This window comes from Rhinolophus sinicus, chromosome 17 (genome assembly GCF_057876585.1).
Source record: "Rhinolophus sinicus isolate RSI-liver-muscle chromosome 17, RSI-T2T, whole genome shotgun sequence".
NCBI classification, from domain to species: domain Eukaryota; kingdom Metazoa; phylum Chordata; class Mammalia; order Chiroptera; family Rhinolophidae; genus Rhinolophus; species Rhinolophus sinicus.
The window spans coordinates 115137764-115158208 of record NC_142517.1 but is presented as its reverse complement, the minus strand read 5'-3'; the positions used below and the strand labels follow the sequence as shown (position 1 = coordinate 115158208).

At 37.5% G+C, this 20445-nt stretch overlaps 1 protein-coding gene across 4 annotated transcripts in view; it reads left to right on the top strand.

Moving 5' to 3' along the window:
• The first annotated feature begins 4461 nt into the window (after positions 1–4461).
• LOC109438110 (uncharacterized) overlaps positions 4462–20445 on the top strand; it is a 33808-nt gene continuing 17824 nt past the window's right edge. Inside the window, exons 1-5 of one of the 4 annotated variants that reach the window (XM_019717719.3) lie at positions 4462–4594; positions 6228–6320; positions 6871–6927; positions 11924–12050; positions 12337–12432. In XM_019717719.3, coding sequence (XP_019573278.1) covers positions 6258–6320; positions 6871–6927; positions 11924–12050; positions 12337–12432 — 343 coding nt within the window. In that variant the 5' untranslated portion in view covers positions 4462–4594; positions 6228–6257. Of the gene's footprint in view, positions 4622–6144; positions 6321–6870; positions 6928–11923; positions 12051–12336; positions 12433–20445 lie in introns of all 4 variants that reach the window. The other 3 variants (XM_019717720.3, XM_074334836.2, XM_019717723.3) reach the window with 3 other exon arrangements.

Below are 20445 nucleotides of genomic sequence, written 5' to 3'. Positions count from 1 at the left end.
ATGGTAACTATGTAAGGTCGTGGATGTGTTCACTAACCTTATTTTGGCAATAATTTCACAATATATATGTATATCAAATTGTCACCTTGTACGCTTTAAACTTACATAGTATTATATGCCAATTATACCTCAAAAAAACTGTACAAAATAATTTACAATTAAAAAAGGAAGTTAAATATTAAAGGTTCCATTGCAGTCATAAAATTAACATAAAATACAAAGTACTTTTTTCCTTTATTACCCTGAGCTTCTTAGGATGGTCAGTGATGGTACCAGAATTTTAAGCAACTATATTACTTTGACCCAAATCAGAAAGTATTAGTTCTAAAATTAGTCAAAAGTGGACATACAAAAGTATGCTAATGTGACATAGTAAGAGAAGAGTGCGTGGCTATTTTGGTTATTTTCTTACAATTCCTATAGGAACAGAAATATATGGGAAAGAAAAATCATGAAGAAATTGTGAAATAATTGGAAAATAGACATAGCAGTTATATTTTGCTGAGAAATGGGAATATTGGATGGTAGTTTAAGGCATTTTCTTGAGTTAAAAAAATCAAAAGAAAAGCAATAAAGAGATCCAGACCTTACACTTTCACAAATATGAACTCAAAATGGATCACAATCATCTTAAACATGAAACACAAAAGTATAAATCTTCTGGAAGATAACATAGAAGAAAACATAGGTGATCTTGAGTTTGGCAATGAGTTTTTAGATAACATCAAGAGCACAATCATGAATGAACAAGCTGATCAGTATGACTTCATTAAAATTATAAACTTTTGCTCTGTGGAAGAATGTCAGGAGATTGAAAAGAGAAGTCACAAACTGAGAGAAAATATTGGTTGAAGACTTATCTGATAAAGGAATTTCATCCCAAATGTACAAATAACTCTTAAACCTTAACAATAACAAAGTGAACAATCATATAAACAATGGGTGAAAAAGTTGAAGGGACACCTCAAAAAAGAAGGTATACTTATGGCAAATAGGCAATAAAAAGAAGCCCAGCATCGGATGTCATTACAGAATTGCAAATTAGGAGGTAACAGTACATACCTATTAGAATGGCCCAAACCCAAAACATTGGCAACACTTAATGCTAGAGAGGATATGGAGCAGAAGAACTCTCTTTCATTGCTGGTGAGAATGCAAAATGATACATTCACTTTTGGAAGACAGTGTGGCAGTTTCTTATAAAGTTATGCAAAAGAATGAAACTAGATTGCTATCTGTCACTATCTACCAAATTAACTCAAAATGGATTAAAGACCTAAACATAAGACCTGAAACAATAAACTGTATAGAAGAAAGCAAGGGTACTACACTTACGGACCTTGGGTTCAAAGAGGATTTTATGAATTTGATCCAAAGACAAGAGAAATAAAAGCTGAAATAAATTAATCAAACTAAAAGCTTCTGCATAACAAATGGAACCATCGACAAAATAAAGAGGCAACTAACCAAATGGAAGAAGGTATATGAAAACAACGCCTTTGATTAGGGGTTAATATCCAAAATATATAAGGAACTCATACAATTCAATGACAAAATAACAAAGAATCCAATTAAAATAAACAATCCAATTAAAAAATTGGAAGAGGACCTGAATAGACATTTCTCCAAAGAGGCCATACAGATGCCCAATAAACATATGAAAAGATGCTCAACATCGCTAATCATCAGAGAAATGCAAATCAAAACCACAATGAGATATCACCTCACCCCAGTCAGAATGGCTATCATCAACAAGACAAATAACAAGTGTTGGAGAGGCTGTGGAGAAAAAGGAACCCTCATACACTGTTGGTGGGAATGCAGACTGGTGCAGCCACTGTGGAAGGCAGTGTGGATGTTTCTCAAAAAATTAAGAATAGAATTACCATATGACCCAGCAATACTTCTATTATGTATATGAGTATACCCCCCAAAACTGAAAACATCCAAAAAGATATATGTGCTCCAATGTTCACTGGAGCTTTATTTATGGTGGCCAAGACATAGCAACAACCAAAATGTCTTTCAATAGATGATTGGATAAAGAAGATGTGGTATATATACACAATGGAATACTACTCCTCTATAAAAAAAGATGAAATAGTGCCATTTGCAATAAAATGGGTGGATCTTGAGATTATTATGCTAAGTGAAATAAGTCACACAGAAAAACTTGAGAACAATTTGATTTCAATGATATGTGAGATATAAAATAGAAGCAACAAAGGAACAAAACAAACAAACTCATAGACACAGACAATAGTTTAGTGGTTCCCACAGGGTATGGTGGGGAGAAGATGGTAGATGAGAATAATCGGGGTCAAATATATTGTAATGGAAGAACTGACTTTCGGTGGTGAACATACAATGTGATAGATATATAGATACTGAAACCTATGTAATTTTACTAACCATTGTCACCCCAATAAATCTTAATTAAAAAAAAGTTAAACCTAGTTTCTACTATACAATCTAGCAATTCACTCCTTTATATTTACTCAAGTGATTTGAAAACTTATGTTCCCACAAAAGCCTGCACAAAATGTTTATAGTTGTATTCACAGATGCAAACAGTTGGAAGCAACTAAGTGTCCTTCAATAGATGAGTGAATAAACAAATTGTGTACATCCATACAATAGAATATTATCCATTGATAAAAAATGATCTAGTATCAAGCTACAAAAAGACACGAAGAAAACTTAAATGCATATTTTAAGTGAAAGAAGCCAGTCTAAAAGGGCTACTTACTATATACCACTCTAACTATATGACATTACAGAAAAAGTAAAATTATTGAGACAGTAAAAAGATGAGTAACTAACAGGAGTTCAGGATGGGAAAGCAAGTGGGTAGTGGATGAACAGACAGAGCGTAGGAGATTGTTAGGGCATGAATCTACTCTGTATGATAATGGAATGCTGGACATTACATCATTTACCTATGTATTAGGTAAAACCCATACAACAGTACAGCACAAAGAGTGACTGCTAATTTAAACTAGTTTTGACTTTAATTAGTAATCTTAAAATTCCTTAATTATACAAAATATTCCACATTAAACTAAGATGGTAATAACAGCAGAAACTGTGTGTGGGGTGATGAGAGGGGCTATTGGGAACTCTTTATGTTTTCTGCTCAATTATTCTGTAAACTTAAAACTGCTCTAGGGCCGGCCTGCTGGCTCAGGCGGTTAGAGCTCCATGCTCCTAACTCCGAAAGCTGCCGGTTCGATTCCCACATGGGCCAGTGGGCTCTTAAACACAAGGTTGCCAGTTCAATTCCTCAAGTCCCGCAAGGGATGGTGGGCTGTGCCCCCTGCAACCAGCAATGGCAACTGGACCTGGAGCTGAGCTGCGCCCTCCACAATTAAGACTGAAAGGACAACAACTTGAAGCTGAACGGCACCCTCCACAACTAAGATTGAAAGGACAATAACTTGACTTGGGGGGGAAAAAAAGTCCTGGAAGTACACACTGTTCCCCAATAAAGTCTTAAAAAAAAAAAACTGCTCTAAAAATGTCTACTGGAAAGAAAAATTATGTTATTGTGTCCATATATCTCTAATTTGATGTGTGCACACATTAAGTTTCAAGGAAGGTTTACCTGTGGTAATGCAAAGTTGATACAATGATAATTTCCTTATTTGGGTTGTATATGTTTTCATGTATTACTTGTTATTTGACTATTGCCTCCCTACCACCACCCTGCTGGTCACAGATGTTAGTTACTCATTTATGTTGATGCTGGCTCCATTTTGTAGTATCTGTTGTATTACACAGGTGTGAAAGACATAGTGGAGTGTATCTTTACTTTTCTTGTCAGCTTGATTTTAAAAGTTACATTTCTGGAGGGTCATTAAACTCTCTAACCTCCCACCATCCCTCCACATTCTAAGTCATTTCCTGTGTATTAAAAAGAAATTCAAACATTCCGAATAATAGAAATAGTAAAATAAGCATCATACACACATATTACCTAGATTTAACGATTCTTAACCTGTTGTCATATTTGCTTTCCCTGTTTTTGCTTAATTTTTAAAAACTGAATTATAAACACATGATTTCATAATTGTAAAAATATCAGTATATCTCTTTAAAAAAAATAACAGTTTCCTACATCGTCCAAATATTATCGCACTTTCCAAGGGAATGGTTAATTTTCCTTAATATTTCTAGTATCTAGTCCATACTCATGCTTCCCCAACTGTCTCTTGCAGCTGTTGTTTTTCCAACAAGGATATGATCGAGGACCACGATTTACAACGTGTATTAGGTCCTAAAGTTAAAGTCTAGCCCCAAACCTCTGCAGATCCTGGAAAATTTTCCAGGGTTCAGGTCCAATTGTCACGACCTCCAACTGGCCAATGAATCGGAAACGCTTCGGAAGTTACTTCCTGCGGTCTCAACGTTTCATGGGAAATGTAGTCCTCAAAAATGTGGGTCCGCCGCGCAGCCCTCTGGGAATGGGTCTTCGGCTCTTGCTCTGCGCATGTGAGTTTCGTAACGCTTCCTCCCATCCGCTCTCTCGGCTTCGGAAACGGTCCGTCTCAGCGTCGCTGGGATTTTTCCAGGAGCCGAAGCTGCGAACCCGGGGGTGAGAGCACTGGGCCCCTGCGGTCAGGTCGGCTGGTGTCTGGGTCACGGGAGGGGCAATCCCGGGGACCTCCAGTGTGTCCTCCCCTCCCCCTGCCCCGTGTGCGTGCGGGGTGGGCCCGGGCGGACCCGGCGGCGCAGTGGGGCTGAGCCCCGGTCAGGAGAAGGTGCTCGGTGCGGCGGGTGTGGGGGCTGCAGACGGCGGGAGGGGAATGCACCTTTATGACGTTCACATTAAACTTGAGGCTACTAATAGGGCATCGCATTGTGACTCTGAGAATTAGATAAGGTGTGATGTGCAATAAATACATTTTGTCAAATGCTTGTAATCACTGTGTAAAGTGCTACCAAAAGACACTTTGTTCCCTTCGTTTGTTTCATTTAACCGTCACAACAAGCCTACTTGTCAGTATAAACATGCCGTTTCCCACAGTGAAAGGACTTTCATGGGGTGAAATGATGTACCCCGAGGGCACAAGCTGGTAGGTGAGAGAGGTAGGACCAAAATACAGATTTTAACTACCCATCTCTTGCTCTTCCTAATATCCTCCCTGCCCCAAACCCAGAGCTCCAACCTTTGGAGCACTTAGCAGAGTAGCCTGTCCTCAAATTCCCAGAGACATCATTGTGAAGTAAATGCGGACAGAATCTTGCCACGTGGTAAACATATCCTGGGATGTGTGGGTTTTCTCCAGAGCCCCTGGGTGGGACTGTGAGGCTCTCGTGCCTTCCTGCACTGTCCAGGCTGCCTCCATCCTCAGAGGCCCAGTCTGACAAACCAGTGCAGTGCTGGCCGGTAGCAAGGTAATGCAAATGTAATATAAAAATATAATTTAGAAATGTTCAGTAACAAACAGTACAAAGAAGAGATGAAGCTGATTTTACTGATTCACTTAATGCAGTGCATTCAAAGTACTATTTTGACTCGTGGCACTAGCCACACTTCCGGTGGAGCAGCTGCGTGCAGGGAATGGGTACAGTGCTGCACAGTCCAGTTTTCATGAATTCCAAAAGGGTCAGGTTTAGGTGTTAGATAAAGGTTTCAAATGAAGTGAATTTGTTTCTCAGGCTCAGGTCCCAGCCCCTCTGGAGCAAAGTAACTCTTAAGTCAGGAAGAGGGAGGTGCCCCAGGAATAACTGCCCCTTGGGGGAACAGCTGTGCTGACAGACTTCTCACCAGAGCTGTAGAGTAGAGGCAGAAGTGTCTAGAAGGAGTAGATCCTGATTTGCTCCACCAGAAGCAGTTCTTGATACCCGGGGAAGCCTGAGTGAGACTTGGGGTGTCACCACACCCAGAAGCCATCACAGACTGTGACGGTGGATACTGTGGACCAACTTGCAGAAGGTGGTACGTGGGGTTGAGAGGGATGGGTGTCTGCCAGGTGCACAGGAAAGGTCACCTGACTGGATGGCTGGTGAGGACTGATGTCCAGGGAAGGTGTAAGCAGCCAATGCTGACGAAATCCTAAACAGCACCTTATTTCCTTTGTTCTGTCCTCACGCTCTCTGAGCTGCTCTCACACCATGTCCGTCACCTCATGTGGTATCTAGAGTTATGCTGATGTTCCCTCTTTCCTGAACATGGACTTAACAGGATGAGACTAGAAGAAAGTTTTTCTGTTTTGGACATTTAGGGGAGCCCCAAAATATTCGGCTTGAAGTGAATGATTTTCGTAGTCACCCCGGGCAGAACCCAGCCAGCAGCACAGGGCTGTTTACTCTCACAGGTAAGTTCCATAAACATCTTACCAACAGATGTTTTTTAGAAACCGCAACCAATTTAGAACAAAAAAGTTAAGCAGTATACTTCTTGCATAAAGTATCCCACCTTATTTCAGTTTTCTGGGAGAAACTCTTAAGGTGTAAAGACAGTAAGAACTCGATGAACAATCCAGCCAGAGTCATGTTTTGACATTAGTTTTAATGAAGGAAGGGGGATCTCTGGCAGACCTGAATTTGTTTAACCAATTCTCTGTTTTACTTACATTTTCTTTTTTCAATTAGTCAGAAAGGGACATCAATTGTGAATTCCTTGACAAAAGGCAGTTGACCTCCCTCGGTGAAAATGCAAGGTGAAGCCCACGTGCTCATATCAGAGATGCACGTGAGCAGGTGGTGCTGCTTCTTCCTGTTCCTTCTCCAGAATGTCAGAGGGACGTGCTCCCGCACGGAGGCTTTTCCTCCAGGTGGTGTTAGGAGATTTGTAGGCAGGTGAATATAGGAGTTGTAAGGAAGACCATGTTTCTCATGACCCCATTTCTCTTTCCTCCTCCCCAGTGGAACCTTCAAGTATTTCACCTTTTCCAAGAGCAGCAAAAAATGAACATGGTTCAGGTGAGTTCAGTTCTTTTTTTTTTTTTTTTTTTAATTAAATTTATTGGGGTGACAATTGTTAGTAAAATTACATAGATTTCAGGTGTACAATTCTGTATTACATCATCTATAAATCCCATTGTATGTTCATCACCCAGAGTCAGTTCTTCCATCACCATATATTCGATCCCCCTTACCCTCACCTCCCCCCCCACCCCCCTTACCCTCTGGCCAGGTGAGTTCAGTTCTTAATACCCTTTTTATTTCACAATGCAAATTAAAAAGTTGCAAGTGTCTGTATGTTGACATGGAAAAGTAGAAATAGAAATGGATCATGTAGTCAGAGAATTTGTAGAAATAGAGATGAACAGCAAAGCAAAGTGGCATGTTGATAGATGCAGATTCTGTAATCCTACAAATTTACTAAATTGGAGCTCCAAATTTATTTGTGAGACTTTTCATGTCCATATCAATGTCAGAAAATACTTCTTTAAAGGCTGACATTGGTGAGAAGATAAAGGAAACTCTTTCCTTATGGAATGTATGGACAGTGGAAGATAAAAAATCTTTGTTGATTTCAAGTTGGTGATTTACTTAACAGCCTTCCAGTAATAACCCTAAAATTATGTAGAAATTTGCCTCTACTTGTTCTACAATAAAAATAGAAGACTTAATGATAAATATATACTCTGTCAATACTATTTTTCAGAAACCCAAACATAGGTTGAGTTAAGATATTTACCTCATGAATCAACTGCATATACTTGAAATTACCCTGCATAAATATTTCGAGTACATATGATATTCAGGTTGCTCGGCAGACAGTTTAAAATTCTGTTCTCTTTCAAATAGTTCATCATTTCCCGTTGATACTTCAAGTCTCTGCATGATGCCTTGGTTTCTCTCCCCACTTGCCTGTGATCTTGTGATCAGAGATTTGATTATAATCAAATCCATTGGACCTTGTCTAATCTTTTCCTTACCTGACTTCTCTGTATCACGTGCCTCTACTTCTCTTTTCCTTCTGGAAAGTTTCTCTGTTAGTGTCTGTGGCACCCTCCACTGGCACTGCCCTCCCCCTGCTGCTATGTTCATGGAGTCATCTTCTCTTCCTTTTCCTTTCACACGGCTCACCCCCGGTTTCCATCCTTGGCCCTTCAATCTTTTCTATTGTCCTGTATGGATTTCATTCTCTCATTTTTTTAAAACATCTTTATTGAGATTCAATCCACATACCTTGCTAGTCACCCATTTAAAATGTAAAATTCAATGATTTTTAAAAGTGTACCCACATATATGCACAAACATAACTACAGTTAATGTAGAGCATTTTCATCACCTTAAAACAACTGTAAATTTAACTGTACTTTCCCATCATCCCATTTCCCCTCCTAAGCCCCAAACAAAAACTAATTTACTTTCTGTCTCTATAGATTTGCTGAAGTACTGTCTATATTATTTCATGTAGGGCAGTTTTGCCTTTGACAAATTGTGTTTTTATTTCGGAAGTTTTTAATTTTTACATTTTTGCTGCGTATAGAATTCTTGGTTGACAAGAATTCTTGCTCTGTAGCAGTTGAAGTCTCCTTCAGCACTTTGAATAGGTCATCTCACTGCCTCCTGTCATCCATGGTTTCTGTTTAGACATCAGCTGTTACTGCTGTTATACATGATGAGTCACTATTTCTTGGTGCTTTTAAAATTGTTTGCCTTTTTGACAGGTACATTATGTTTGGAGATGTGGCTCTCTTACTTCAAGTTTATGTTACTTGAAGTTTCTTGTGTTTCTTGGATGTGTAGTTTAATGTTTTTCATCAAATTTGGAGACTTCTTTGCCATTATTTCTTTCCATAGTTTTTCAATCTACCAGGTGTGCCAAAAAAATTTATACATGTGACTTGTATTCATCTTTTGTTACTGGTACATATAGAGTTACAGTTTTAATACAGTTTCTTCCTTCTTAAAATGTGTATACATTTTTTTGGCACCCTCTGTTTTTCTCCTCTCTGTCTGGGATTGTCATTATGCATATATTTGTAAACTTGATGTTATCCTGTACTTATTTTCCATCATTGTTTTTTCTTTCTGTTTCCCACACTGCATAATTTCAATGGACATATTGTACAGTTTGTTCATTCTTTCACCTGCTCAAATACACCTCTAGTGAAAGTTTGTGTTTTTTTCCAGTTATTGTACTTTTCAACTCTTGAGTATTTAGTTCCTTTTTAAACTGTATATCTCTTTATTCATGCTCTCTATTTAGTGAAATATTATTCTCATATTTGCCTTTAGTCCTTTGATATTCTTTCCTCGAGATCTACTTCTTTCTCCATATTTAAAACAGCTGATTTAAAGTCATTGCCTAGTAAGTCCAACATCTTTCTCAGGAGCAGTTTGTATTGATAACACTTTTTCATGCATGTGGGTCTTGCTTTCTTGTTTTTTTCAACTTGCTTAGCCGCTTTTGTTGATAATTGGACATTTTAAATAAAATAACATGGCAACTTTAGACATCAGAATTTCTATTTTCCAAAGGGGTCACTCTTGAAATGTATTTATTTAGTGATGTTTCTGAACTAATTCCATGAGCCTCTATTTGTTGTGCTCTGTAGCAGTTGAAGTCTCTTCAGAAATTTCCCTCAATGCCTGGAATCAGTACGTGTCCCAGTCTTTGCTCTGTGCATGTCAGGCATTCCTTCAGCGGTCAGTCAGGCAGTTCACAAGTCTGCAGTAACCTTCACTTCCTTCTTATGCCAAAGCTCATGGTCACCTAGAGGTGACAGCTTAGGGCCATCGCTCGTGTTTCCTGAGCGTGGTCTGAGCCCTGGGTACATGCACAGCTCTATTCTTCTATGTAGCCTTCTAGATTCTCACAAATAGATCAGATCTTTATTAACATCATTCCCCAGCATTTCTTTTTAAGCTTCTTGATTATGCCATTGTTTGCCCCTGCTGTTACCAGCACCTCAGGTAGCTCCTAAGTTAAACAAATGCCTTTAAATGTTTTGACAAATGCTTCTGAGAGAAGTCTTTTCACACATACTAAGTAACACTCAGGTTACACACTCCAAGTTAGCTCAAATAACGACATCCTTGTTAAGTAGGATCTTTCAGAGAACCAGGAACAGGCGAAATTATGCCAGTTTTCTGGGAATGAGGCTGTGATGGAACCTGAACGCAGTGCTGCCCTGCCTGTAGTTGCCAGGCTGTTGGCTGCAGACCGTTGGTTCTCAAACTACCGCAGAGTTGAAGAGGGAGAGTGATGGGAACTGGGTAAATTAAAAGGATGTAGTATCACTGTTTGTAGTATGAGTCAGCCTTTTTCTTGCATATTTCCACAGATTGCCTATGTTAACTTCTATATATTTTTTCAGTTTTTTTCATTGTTTTTGTAGAGGAGAGAATTTTCTGGGACCCCTACTTCAGCATTTTCATCTCCATCACTTACTAGCTTAACTTCTTTTAATCCAGGTGATTTTTATTAAGCCAGATATAAAAGAAATTGGCAAAAATAAAAGAAGAATAATATTCCTTTTCTCACAGATTTTTAGTTTTGGAAAATATAGTTAAATTTTCTTTATTTTTTTTTGGATCAAAGTAAATTAGATGAGATGAGTTCCTGTTCTTTTGTTCATTTGTTTTAGTTCCCCGCTACTAGCACTGAGCTACAAAGAGAGAAGGTATTCACTCAGTAATACTGAAGACATTAATGAACATATAATTGGATACATAACACTAGAAAAAAGCACTTCTTTCTGTCCTCTTATTTCTTAATCTGCTTTTTATTTTTTTGTTGTGATAAGAACACTTGACTTGAGATCTGTTCTCTTACAAATTTTTACATGTCCAATTCACTATTGTTAACTAGTGGCACAAGATTGTACAGCATTTCTCTAGAAATTAATATTTTTCTCAAGTGAAAATTTATATCCATTGAACAGCAACTCCCCACATCTCCCTTCTCCAAGCTCCTTTGAAGTGTGTTGTGGAAAGTTTCCCTTTCTCAGTTTCCAAGACTCTGACCTCTCACGGTTCTGTTATGACCTTTTAGAAAAGTTCTTCTCTGGCTTTGTGAGCTGTACGTTTTCTGCCCGCCTCTTTAATATCCACAGTCCCTCCAACGCTGGTTTTGGTACTTTGCTTTCCGCCATCCCAGTGTGCTCAAGGTGCTGTCTGATGGCCTCTGATACCTTCAGTTACCACCCAAAGCGCTCCTAACTCCTTAATGCTTGTCTTCATCCTGGACCCCCCTCTGTGTTCTACACCCGTGTGTGTGCTAGTTTAAGGGACAGTTCCAGCTTCATGTTCCACAGACGTTCGGGAGCAACAAGACCAGATCTGTCTCACTGAAAATCTACTACTGTTTTTTCATTTTATGGCCCCATATCAGTCTTTGCCCCCAGCATTGAAGAAGCTGCTCGTGTTGCTTGACTGGGTAGCTGTATAAGAAAGTAGTTACCACATTGGGTGCTGCCTCTGCTCTGTGGTTCCATCCCTACCTTATATCCACTGCTGTTACTTCACTGTACACAGTTGTCTTATACAGGTTCTGTGATTCCAAGGCCTTGGTAAGTTGTGCTTTGCTCTTCATAAGCTCTAGATTTATATATCATACATTCATTTAGACAGAAGTTCAGGCAGGTATGTTATCTCTACAGCTTCCATGTGTCTCTTGGCTCTGATCATTGATGGCAGTGGTGTCCATGGAGGGATTGAATGTCCTAGAATTCTCTAGGACAGTCTCTTGAGATGTAGAAGAATTGCAGGACTTCTCTTTGTACTGAATTTTTTTTGTCTTAAAAATCTATAGTTCATAAATGTATATGTTAAGTATGTTACATTAAAAAGCTTTTTAGCTAATTGAGTAACTCCAAAGATCAAGACAAATTACGTCAAAAATCGACATTCTTTGTATGTATTGGTTTAGAGCCTTAAGTGTAAACAGGAAAATAGTAATTCTCAAAGGTATTTTCACTGTCATCTAAATTCTGACCTTTCAAACAAAATGTTATCACAGGGATCACTGTCATTCGAAGACGTGACTGTGGAATTCACCCAGGAGGAGTGGCCGTACCTGGGCCCTGCTCAGAGGGCCCTCTACAGAGATGTGATGCTGGAGAACTACAGCCACCTGGTCTCCGTGGGTGAGCAGACCTTACCCCCTGACTCCCTCTACAATACAATTCCTTTTTTAAAATTATCAATCACATTCACACTTTATGGAGAATAGTGTTATTCAGGCTTTTGAGTAACAGGCCCAGGTAACTGAAACCTTTAGAGAAACAAACATCGTTTGTATCATTACTTTCCCATTGAAGGCAGCAAATTGCTGCTTTTATTTTGCTGTTGCTGCTGCATCTTTCTCCATAGTCAGAAACTAGAAACCCACTGGATCTTGCCTAAATATATCCTCAATTGTTACGTTCACAGGGTATTGCATTACCAAACCCCAGGTGATCTTCAAGTTGGAGCAAGGGGAAGAGCTGTGGTCCTTAGAGGAAGAATTCCTAATCCAGAGGTACCCAGGTGAGTGACCACAGGCAGAAGGATTCTCCAGGGGTAGTTAGGCCTTAGAGGGAACACTTCTGACAGTTGTTTTTCTTTTTAAACAACTTTGACATGTAATTCATGTATCACACAATTCACCCATTTAAGGTGTACAGTTCACTGGCTTTTAATATATTCATAGATTATATGTAAATATCACTACAGTCAATTTTCTCCATCTCAGAGAAACCCCATACCCTTTAGCTGTCATCGCCCTATGTCCTGTCCCCTGCAGCCCTAGCAACCATTGATCTTTCTGTCTCTAGATTTGGCTACTCTGGACATTTCATATAAATGGAATTAGATGTGTTTTCTTTTGTGATTGGTTTCTTTTTACTTTTTACAAGGTTCATATTATAGGATGTATTAGTACTTCATCCTTTTAATTGCAAAATAATATTTCATTGTCTTGATAGACCACATTTGTTTGTCTATTTATCAGTTATTGGACCTTTGGGGTTTCACCTTTGAGTAATGCTGATATAATCATTCATTTACAATTTTTTGTATGGACATATGCTTTTGTTTCCCTTGAGTTCCTAGCTAGAAGTGGAATTGCTAGGTGTTAACTCTGGAATGCCAGACTGTTTTGCAGAGCTGTACCATTTTACATTTCTAATGACAGTGTATGAGGGTTCCGATTTGTCCACATCTTCACCAGCACTTACTATCTGACATTATGATTGTTGCCATGCTAGTGGATGTGAAGTGCTATATCATTGCTGTATTAGTCAGCTGGGCTGGCATAACACAATACCATACCCTGGGTGGCTTAAATAACAAATTTATTTTTCACAATTCCGGAGGCTGAAAGTCCAAGATCAAGGGGCCAGCATGGTTGCTCTCTGGTGAGACCTCTCCTCCTGGCTCACCATGTCCTCAGATGGCCTTTCCCCTGTGCACGCATGGACAGAGAAGGAGCTCTGATGTCTCTTCCTGTTTTTATAAGGACTCCGGTTCTGTGGAATTAGGGCCCTGCCTTTCTGACCCCATTTAGCCTTCATTGCTTCCCTAAAGGTCTCATCTCCAAATACAATTACATTGGGGGGTTAGGGCTCAAAAATAAGAGTTTGGGGAAGACACAGTTCCATAATAATTTTCCTGATAACTGATGAGGTGAAGCACTTTTTCATGTGCTTATTGGTCTTTGTCTAAATTAATAAAACAATTCCAGGAATTTCAAAAGTTAAAGTTTCAATGTAATTCCTCAAGCAGAAAATTAAAATCATCTCTAGTAAATGTTCTCACTGAAAGTTTTTGTTATGAAGCCATTTAAACAGGGTAACATAAAATATGACATAATTTAGATCAAGCATATTTCCAGGTCATTAAATGTAAATGATTGAATCATACTGATCGGCTAAAATATATCCACAAATAAGTATGTTAGAGAGATTGTAATAAAAGACTGCTAAAGTTATTAAGTCAACAGAAAAAAAAATTCTTTAAGATTTAGTGTTCTGTTATCGTTCAGGTTTGACAATAAATTCATTAGCTTAAAGAAGGCTCCTAGCGCAATGGCACAGGTTAACATGAACCTGTAAACATTTGAAAGACTGCACCAAACTATATGATGTCAGTGGTCATAAAACACAAAGTAATGGGTTTCTAAGAACTTAAAATTCACTTGAATTGGGAGATCCTATTTAATAGACCTTAAGTATCCCATTAACATTGTCGATAGGTTCTTGAAAACTAACTTTGAGCGAAATGACCTATAATGAACCCACCTGTATCGCAGGCTAATTAATATAAACAGTATTTAATTTCCTATAGCAAAAATCACTGAACATCTACATAAAGATCCAAAACAGTTCTAACATTAAACATTCATGTAAATGTGAGTTATACATATATTTAGGAAAAATTAATCATTATTTCCCAACCTGCTTATGCCAGTTCAGCATGGCAGGTGGCCAGAGCCTATCCCAGCAGCTCAGGGCTGAAAGTGGGGAACCACTGTGGACAGGACACCATTCCATTGTAGGGTACATAACGTACACCACACTCAGTCAGATTGGGGGCAGTGTACACACGGCACTTCACATAACATGCACATCTTGGGGTGTGATTGGAAACCAGAGTACCCAGAGAAACCCCACACAGACATGGGGAGAAGGTGCCAACTCAGCACAGACAGCGGCCCTGGCTGGGATTGGCTTTTTTGTTCTCACTAACATTGTCATGAAACAATGTTTAATGAAGGAAGTTATTTGAGTACCTGCTGTACCTCATCTGATGAGATAAATACTGTGGATATTAAATAGTATGTTTATAGTGGATACAAATTATATTTGTATTAAAGTTAAATATATATTTGTATATATGTGTATGCTGAACTCAAAGGACAAGACTTTCAAATTCCCATGGAATAATAAGATTGTAAAAATATAATTTTAGTCTAAAAAGAAAACAGTAAGTGCAACTAATTAGAATCACCACAAATAATATTCTCTCAATCTAGTTTGATAAATCTAGTAATCATAAAATGAGTAAAAAAAACCACTTTCAATATGGAAATGTAAAAAATTATCTCTTTTAAACAATGTATAGCAAAGGAAATCAATTCCAAAATTAGATGACATTTATAAAATAATAAGAATAAACATACATATTAGAAATTTTAGGATAAAGCTAAATTCGGGAATAGAGGTAAATGTGTAGTATACTCATAAGTAAGAACAATAACAAAAGTTACTAATGAGAGAAGAATTTAAAAGTGAAATTAATAAACTGAAAAACTGAGAAATTGTAGAATATTCTTAAAATAAAAAAATAATAAAATGGGTGAAACTTTAGTTAACCCTAACAAAGACAAAAGAAAGAACACTTTTTGTATAAAAAATTCAAGGGGGATAGATTTGTGAAGATTTAATGCATTAACAGACTAAATCCCATTCATAAAATAAAGTGAACTCGCTCTACCAGATATCAAGGATTTATGTAAAATTCTAAGTAGTTAAGTCACATGCAGCTGGGGGTGGGATAGTTTAATAAATTGGTGAAACAGAAAAGAAACCTCAAGAAAAAAACATGTGCTTTTATAGACAGTTGGTCTTTGGCACATGGCATTATCCCCACAGAGCAATGGGAAAAGAATGCTGAGGTAACCTTATGGATCAAAAACAAAAAATTGGATTCAGGTGCCTTAATGCTCTGGTTTTCAAAACAAAACTAGAAATATTCTGTATGATTATAAGGAAAACATATTCATGAGTGTGTTTACGGAAGGAATTCATAAGATATGAAAGGGCTTAACCAGGGAAAAGATGGAGTAAATATATTCCCTCCTACTTCCCCCACTAAGTTCAGTTAAATATGTACTTGTACATATAGTACATCTATGTGTGTGTGTGTGTGTGTGTGTATAAAGATTCTGAAATATGGAAAAGAGTGAAGATGAGCTACAGATGTTGACACCTGATAAAACACTGGGTGCCAATAGGAGGCCTGTGGGGGCCTGATCTCTTACCCCTGCCCAGTGTTAAAGTGGCATCTTCTCCAACTCCTGGGTGTCAACAGAGGTTTGGTGGGGAATCTGGACTTCTCTCCCGACTTGGCAGTAGTGAAGCTACACCCCACTTCTTCTGTTGGCGTGGTTTCAGAGGACGCTGGCTAAAACTGAACATCCACTTTCATAAAGTCCAATTCTTTAGTTTTCTCTTAAGGACCATGGTTGTTTTGTTGTGTCTAGAAATATCAGAACCAAAGGAACACAGATTATTCCTATGTTTTTTTAAGATATTTAAAAATTTTACATTTTATACTTTGTAATCTATTTCCTGTTAATTTTTGTAGAAAATGTGAGGTTTTGGCAAGTTTAAATTTTTGAAGAGGGGGTCCAGCTATTCTAGCATCATATGTTGAAGAGATAATCGTTTTTCCATTGAACAGCGTTTGCTAGACCTTAGAAAATGGGAGTATATTTGCATATTTCGGCATATGTATATATTTTACATATTTCTGTGTGTCTAAGATTGTATACTTCTGTGGCATTTTTTTTTTTATTCATCAACATATCCTTATGCCAGTAGCACATTAACTTTATTACACTAGCTTATTAATATTCGAGATCAAATAGTATGAGTTCACCAGCTTTCTTCTTTATCAATTTTAATATGAGCTTCTTGATATTTACAAAAAATGCATGACTTGACAATGACTTTCAATTGGGATTACATTGAATCTATAAGTGAAATTAAAGACAATTGATGTCTTAATAATTTATGGCTTTCAAATCCATAAATAACATATACCTTCCATTTATTTAGTATTTCTTTGATTTCTTTGGTTATGATTTCTTTCATCACAAGTTTTCAGCCTAGCGATACCAAGTGTATGTGTGTACATGCACACATGTGTGGTATGGTAAATTATGTTTATCGGATTTCAAATTCCAGTTTATCATTATTTGTATATTCACTTTTGTATATTGGCTTGGTATTTTGCTTTTGCTGAAAACACTTATTAGTTCAAAGAGCTTTTAAAGATCTTTTTGTGATTTTTCTATGTAGACTTATTTTGTATCTTTCATTTTTATTTTATTTTATTTTTATTTTTTATTTTTTATTTTTTTAATTAAATTTATTGGGGTGACAATTGTTAGTAAAATTACATAGATTTCAGGTGTACCATTCTGTATTACATCATCTATAAATCCCATTGTGTGTTCATCACCCAGAGTCAGTTCTACTTCCATCACCATATATTCGATCCCCCTTACCCTCATCTCCCACCCCCCACCCCCCGCCCCCCTTACCCTCTGGCAACCACTGAACTATTGTCTGTGTCTATGAGTTTCTGTTTCTCATTTGTTTGTCTTGTTCTTTTGTTGTTTTTGGTTTATATACCACATATCAGTGAAATCACATGGTTCTCTGCTTTTTCTGTCTGACTTGTTTCGCTCAGCATTACTCTCTCAAGATCCATCCATGTTGTCACAAATGTTCCTATATCATCTTTTCTTACTGCCGAATAGTATTCCATTGTGTATATATACCACAACTTCTTCATCCATTCATCTATCGAAGGACATTTTGGTTGTTTCCATGTCTTGGCCACAGTAAACAAAGCTGCAATGAACATTGGAGCACACGTGTCTTTATCTCTAAGTGTTTTCAGATTTTTTGGGTAGATACCCAGGAGAGGGATTGCTGGGTCATATGGCAATTCTATTCGTAATTCTTCGAGGAACCTCCACACTGCCTTCCATAACGGCTGCACCAGTCTGCATTCCCACCAACAGTGTATGAGGGTTCCTTTTCCTCCACAGCCTCTCCAACATTTGTTACTATTTGTCTTGTTGATGATAGCCATTCTGACTGGGGTGAGGTGATATCTCATTGTGGTTTTGATTTGCATTTCTCTGATGATTAGTGATGTTGAGCATTTTTTCATATATCTATTTGCCATTTGTATGTCCTCTTTGGAGAAATGTCTCTTCATGTCCTCTGCCCATTTTTCAATTGGGTTGTTTGTTTTTTTGTTGTTGAGTTGCATGAGTTCCTTGTATATTCTGGATACTAGCCCCTTATCGGAGGTACTGTTAGCAAAAATCTTCTCCCATTCAGTTGGTGGCCTCTTTATTTTGTCGATGGTTTCTTTTGCTGTGCAGAAGCTTTTAAGTTTCATATAGTCCCATTCGTTTATTTTAGCTTTTACTTCCATTGCCTTTGGAGTCAAGTTCATAAAATGCTCTTTGAACCCAAGGTCCATAAGTTTAGTACCTATGTTTTCTTCTATGCAGTTTATTGTGTCAGGTCTTATGCTTAAGTCTTTGATCCATTTTGAATTAACTTTGGTACATGGTGACAAATAGCAGTCCAGTTTCATTCTTTTGCACGTAGCTATCCAATTCTCCCAGCACCATTTATTGAAGAGGCTGTCTTTGCTCCATTGTATGTTTTTAGCTTCTTTGTCAAAAATTATCTGTCCATATTTATGTGGTTTTATTTCTGGGTTCTCAATTCTATTCCATTGGTCTATGTGTCTGTTTTTCTGCCAATACCATGCTGTTTTGATTATTGTAGCCCTGTAGTACAAGCCAAAGTCAGGAAGTGTGATACCTCCATTATTGTTCGTTTTTCTTAAGATTGCTTTGGCTATTCGGGGTCTTTTGTGGTTCCAAACAAATCTGATGATGTTTTGTTCTATTTCTTTAAAATATGCCCTTGGGATTTTGATGGGGATTGCATTGAATCTGTATATTGCTTTGGGTAATATGGCCATTTTAACTATGTTGATTCTTCCAATCCATGAGCATGGAATGGCTTTCCATTTCTTTGTATCTTCTTCAATTTCTTTCAAAAATGTCTTATAGTTTTCAGCATATAGGTCTTTCACATCCTTGGTTAAGTTTATTCCTAGGTATTTTATTCTTTTTGCTGCAATTGCAAAAGGAATTGTTTTTTGTATTTCTTTTTCTGAGATTTCATTGTTAGTATATAGGAAGGCAATGGACTTTTGTGCGTTGATTTTGTAGCCGGCAACTTTACTGTATTTGTTGATTGTTTCTAATAGCTTTTTGGTGGAGTCTTTAGGGTTTTCTATATATAGCATCATGTCATCTGCAAAGAGTGATAATTTAACTTCTTCATTCCCAATTTGGATGCCTTTTATTTCTTTCTCTTGCCTGATTGCTCTGGCAAGGACTTCCAACACTGTGTTGAAAAGCGGAGGTGATAGGGGACATCCCTGTCGTGTTCCTGAACGTAGAGCAAAGGGCTTCAGTTTTTCTCCATTAATTATGAGATTTGCAGAGGGCTTGTCATATATGGCCTTTATTATGTTAAGGTATTTTCCTTCAATACCCATTTTATTAAGTGTTTTAATCATAAATGGATGTTGTATTTTGTCAAATGCTTTTTCTGCCTCAATTGATATAATCATATGATTTTTGTCCTTTATTTTGTTTATGTGATGTATCACATTGATGGATTTGCGGATGTTGAACCATCCTTGTTCCCCGGGGATGAACCCCACTTGGTCGTGATGAATAATCTTTTTAATGCATTGTTGTATTCGATTTGCTAGAATTTTATTTAGGATTTTTGCATCGGTATTCATCAGAGATGTTGGTCTGTAGTTTTCTTTTTTTGTGCTGTCCTTACCAGGTTTTGGTATCAGAGTGATGTTGGCCTCATAGAATGAGTTAGGGAGTACATTCTCTTCTTCAATTTTTTGGAAGAGTTTGTGCAGGATTGGTATTAGATCCTCTTTGAAGGTTTGGTAGAATTCACTAGTGTAGCCATCTGGTCCCGGACTTTTGCTTTTGGGAAGGTTTTGGATGACTGGTTCAATTCGTTACTGGTGATCGGTCTGTTTAGATTTTCCACTTCTTCATGGTTCAGCCTTGGAAGGCTATATGTTTCTAAGAACTTGTCCATTTCTTCTAGGTTGTTGAATTTGGTGGCATATAGTCCTTCATAGTATTCTTGGATGATCCTTTGTATTTCTGTGGTGTCCGTAATGACTTCCCCTTTTACGTTTCTGATTTTATTAATCAGTGTCTTCTCTCTTTTTATCTTAGTAAGTCTAGCCAAGGGTTTGTCAATTTTGTTAATCTTTTCAAAGAACCAGCTCTTTGTCACATTAATTTTTTGTATTGTCTTTTTGTTCTCTATTTCATTTAGTTCTGCTCTAATTTTTGTTATTTCCTTTCTTCTGCTGACCTTGGGTTTTACTAGTTCTTCTTTTTCTAGTTCTTTAAGGTGTAATGTGAGGTTATTTTTTGTGATTTTTCTTGTTTCTTGAGATAGGCCTGTAATGATATAAATTTCCCTCTTAAAACTGCTTTTGCTGCATCCCAAAATTTTTTGTAGGATGTATTTTCATTCTCATTTTTTGTATGTATCTTTTGATCTCTCCTCTTAATTCTTCTCTGACCTGGTCGTTCTTTAAAAGTATGTTGTTTAATCTCCATGTGTTTGTGGTTTCTCTTGCTCTCTTTTTGTAGTTGCTATTCAATTTCAAAGCCTTGTAATCAGAGAATAT